Consider the following 3,838-nt stretch of genomic DNA (forward strand, 5'->3'; position numbering starts at 1 on the left):
GTTTCGGGTCAGGACCCTTCTTCAGAAATGAAGAAATTTCTTCAGAAATTTCTGAAGAAGGGTCCAGACCCGAAACGTCAGCTTTCCTGCTCCTCTGATGCTGTGTGGCCTGCTGTGTTCATCCAGCTCTACACCTTGTTATCTTATATTTCTTCTGCTTTGCTTTGTCATTTAGAGCAGACGCAAACCCAGGAACCTTATCATGGTTGTCAGCAGGCCTCAGTCATGTCAAGAGAAACAGCCTTCACTCATTTGATCCTGGCACAGTAACACAACGGCAATCTCTGTTACCAGTCCAGGGGCTTGGATACGGTCGCTCAGCCACTCATGGAGGTCAGAGTTAGGATGCTGTCATCATAAGGGATGAGGAACTGAATATCAGGAAGCCCATCACATCTCCACGCTTTCTGCGCTACAGTGTGCTGCTTTCCTTGTGGAATGAGAGAGAGCGGCAGGCATTATGGGAGATGTAAGTTGGGGGTGGCAGAACTGATATATTTGGTCCAGGTGAGGTCGGGTCCCAAGCGAGTGAGTAGGCAGTGTCAAGGCCCATGTGGGGTTAGTACTGTCAGGAATAATGGTGGGTGAGATTGAGTGAGAGAAGATGCTGCAGGCAATAGTGAGCGTGGTACAGCATGAACCTTGGTGGGAGGTGGGCACAGTAGCAGAGATAGAAGGAGTGTGAAGTCTCCGAGGGAAAATGCTGGCACTCATCCAAGCGGAGTGGAGAAGGGCATTGACTTTTGGTCAGGAGGTGTCCCGAGCCAGTGATTAGGTAGTGCCAAGCGCAAGTGCGATTCGTGGTGTTGGGGCAGATGGCAGTGAATTAAGGAAGATGTTGCAGGCAACAGTGAGGGTGGCAAAACATAAGCCATGGTGACAGGTGATTACAGTTGCAGAGAATGTGGTGTACCGGAGTGAAAATGGTAGCACACATGCTAGTGGAATAGAGAAGGTCACTGACCTTCTTCCTAGAGTGCTGGGCATTCCTCTAGAATGCTGAGACCACACTGACCTGGCTGGCAAACTTGGACCAAACTAGCATGGTGTGGTGTACTGGCCTCCACTCCTGGTCCTGGGGGAAGAGGAAGTCCTGCTTGTTCACCAGCCCAATCAACAGGACTTTTAGATCCCTTACCCACGCAGCCAGGTGCTAAGTTCCCCCGTCTGCCAAATCTGGGGCAAATATCAGGAATCATGGGGGACAGGTGTGGACTATCGGTGTTTGTGTGAGTTGCACAACAAACTTCTAAACATGACATGGGTGCATGGGCTGCAAGTGAATTCTGGGATATCCACTGTTCGGAGAGTTGTTTGGAAACAGCACCTGATAAGTTTGGGTCAGAATTCGAATGAGAGAAGCCTTTGAGTGTGATGGGTAATTAATGCAGCAAGTTTGATAAGATATGGTGGGAGAACTCACTAAACCTCACAGCGAAAGCTTGTCCAAAAATCTTAGCACAACTCAGACTTAGCCAAAAGAGACATAAGATTGCGCCCACAGTTTTGATCTTCACAGACAGGCCTGCTGCCCCTTTTCAGCATTTTTGGTTCAAATTTCCAGTATCCAGTATTTAGTTCCTGAATAAAGAAATATATCCTTGAGACAGAGAAGTATTTTTCTGATCAAAGTAATAAATTATTTTTGAGACTTTTAGTTGACCATATAGAATATATATTTTTGTATCCAGCCTTACCTGTCTCGTTGAAAAATCCTTGGTAAATATCGTCTGGGGAACCACATAGCCATGGCACACATCAGAACCCAAAGGATTGCTAGTTCATCTAACATCTGTCCGATGAAACTCAAAGTTGCGTGAAAATAAACTGAACCTATACCTGTAGGGCAGAGATGCAACAGGATTTTGGTTAGTTACAAGCAGAAGTAAATTGTCAGCACTGTGTATATTATTAGTTTGTGCATCATGACAGTTTGGAAAAGATGAAATTCAGACATGTTAATAACAACTCCATCTCTCATTCAATTAGTTTTCTCAAAGACACAGCCACAGTCTTTTTCAAGTCCTCTTAATTAATCCTCTGGATTCAAGTGTCCATGTCAATAGTTTGTAAAAGTGCACACATCTGAGCATGAGAGATTCAAAACATGCATTTTGTCCTTTGAAACAAATGGAAAGTGACGTTTATTTGATTTTGGTATGCTACTGGGCACATACAGCATGCAGAGGATTAAAAGCTAGGAGTGAATTACAAGGCTACAATTTAATCAAAAAGCACCAGATGACGTCAAGCCTTAACAGCAAATCTAGTGGGACTTGCGATCATCTAAGTACAAGTTCATTGACTTTCTATATCTCACATCCAGTAAAATTGTACTAACTAGTATATTTAGGACTTTAGTATAACAAAGGCATGTAAATGTGCCACATTAATAATCAAATTACACATGCAAGAAACAAATTTGATTCCCTCATGTTTGATTTATCCATTTGAATTAAAGTATTACAGAAATGTAACAAATATACTGTGGACTGATCAGACATTTGCAGCATATTTAATTTCATAATAAGGCTGGAAGTATAAAATAGCCTGAAAGTGACATATTTCAAGTCATTTGACAATTCCTGCAATGATTGAGGTAATTTTAAACATAACTCCTAAAGTTTTAATTGAATCCTAACCTATTTGTGACATGAACTGGTGATAACACTTTAATTAAATAAATATTACCTATTGCTAAATGGAGATGAGAAGACAAAGCTTTTCATCTTGAACTCATCAGAACTAGGATCCAAGGAACTGACTTGAAAGATGAGACACCAATTGATACAACATGAGAAGAGAGTGCTGATTGGTTGGGCCGTGGTTGGCATGAAGATGAGGCTGGAACATATAACTGTCGATCTTAGTTCTCCAACGAGTCAGTGAGGGAATCTGAATGTCAGGGTGGTGCCATGAAAATGCAGAGATCAACAGTCTCCATGAGCCCTTCTTTTCCAATGACAGAGGTTCAATGGGATAACCTTAAATTGGTTCCTGATGTAATTCTTAGCATTCAGACTAGTTCATAAATGTAGTCATAAAGCAGTATCACGTCTAATGGTTGACATAATGTTCTGAGGCCTGCAAACACAGGTTGGATAAGTACGATTGGCAAATGGTCAAGGAACGTGTTATTTGATATAGCTCGCCACTCATTAGAACATACAACCTCCATACTTCTCGTCACAAAATCACTGAAACTCAAATCACATTACATATTTGTGAGATAGATAAAACATTTTTTCAGCTTGAGAGCAGCATCCCTTTGGTGGAGAAAGCCACTCGTGTGTTTACTGCAAAGTAGCAGCTTGAGACAGCTAGCTTGTGGTTCAAATGTTTGAGAAACATTCCCCGTCCAGGGTAAGCTGCGGTAGAATGGGAAGGGTCACCGGACCCGAAACGTTAACTCTGTTTTTCCCTTCACAGACCTGCTGAGCTTTTCCAGCAACTTTGTTTTTGTTCCTGATTCACAGCATCCGCAGTTCTTTCGGTTTTAATCAGAGTTATCACTTTGGGTCACTTTGAGTTATCACCTTCCCAAACTTCAAATTTTTGTCTCGCATTTATTAAGACTAGACAGTGTCTATTCTATTTCAACTTCTTGTCTCCTTTAAATTGTTACATTCTGCACCAGCAACCATGTGACTGAATGTCAAAAATTGTATGCTCAATAAGAAGGAATGCTCATATCCAATTTCAAATGAAAGCAGTGTGCTAGTTGCACAGAGATAGTAGGAATTGCAGATGCTGGAGAATCTGAGATAACAAGGTGTAGAGCTGGATGAACACAGCAGGCCAAGCAGCATCAGAGGAGCAGGAAGGCTAACGTTTCGGA

At 42.2% G+C, this 3,838-nt stretch overlaps 1 protein-coding gene across 1 annotated transcript in view; it reads right to left on the bottom strand.

The window, feature by feature from the left end:
* Nucleotides 1-112: 112 nt before the first annotated feature.
* Nucleotides 113-3,838, bottom strand: part of LOC125481736 (alkaline ceramidase 2-like) — a 9,998-nt gene continuing 6,272 nt past the window's right edge. The window contains exons 3-4 of the mRNA XM_048593639.1: nt 1,698-1,839; nt 113-1,581 (exon numbers count right to left, since the gene is read on the bottom strand). Of these exons, the coding sequence (XP_048449596.1) occupies nt 1,575-1,581; nt 1,698-1,839 (149 nt within the window). The 3' untranslated portion in view covers nt 113-1,574. The remainder of the gene's footprint in view (nt 1,582-1,697; nt 1,840-3,838) is intronic.

This window comes from Rhincodon typus, unplaced genomic scaffold (assembly GCF_021869965.1).
Source record: "Rhincodon typus isolate 14 unplaced genomic scaffold, sRhiTyp1.1 hic_rhity00003361, whole genome shotgun sequence".
In the NCBI taxonomy this organism is placed as follows: domain Eukaryota; kingdom Metazoa; phylum Chordata; class Chondrichthyes; order Orectolobiformes; family Rhincodontidae; genus Rhincodon; species Rhincodon typus.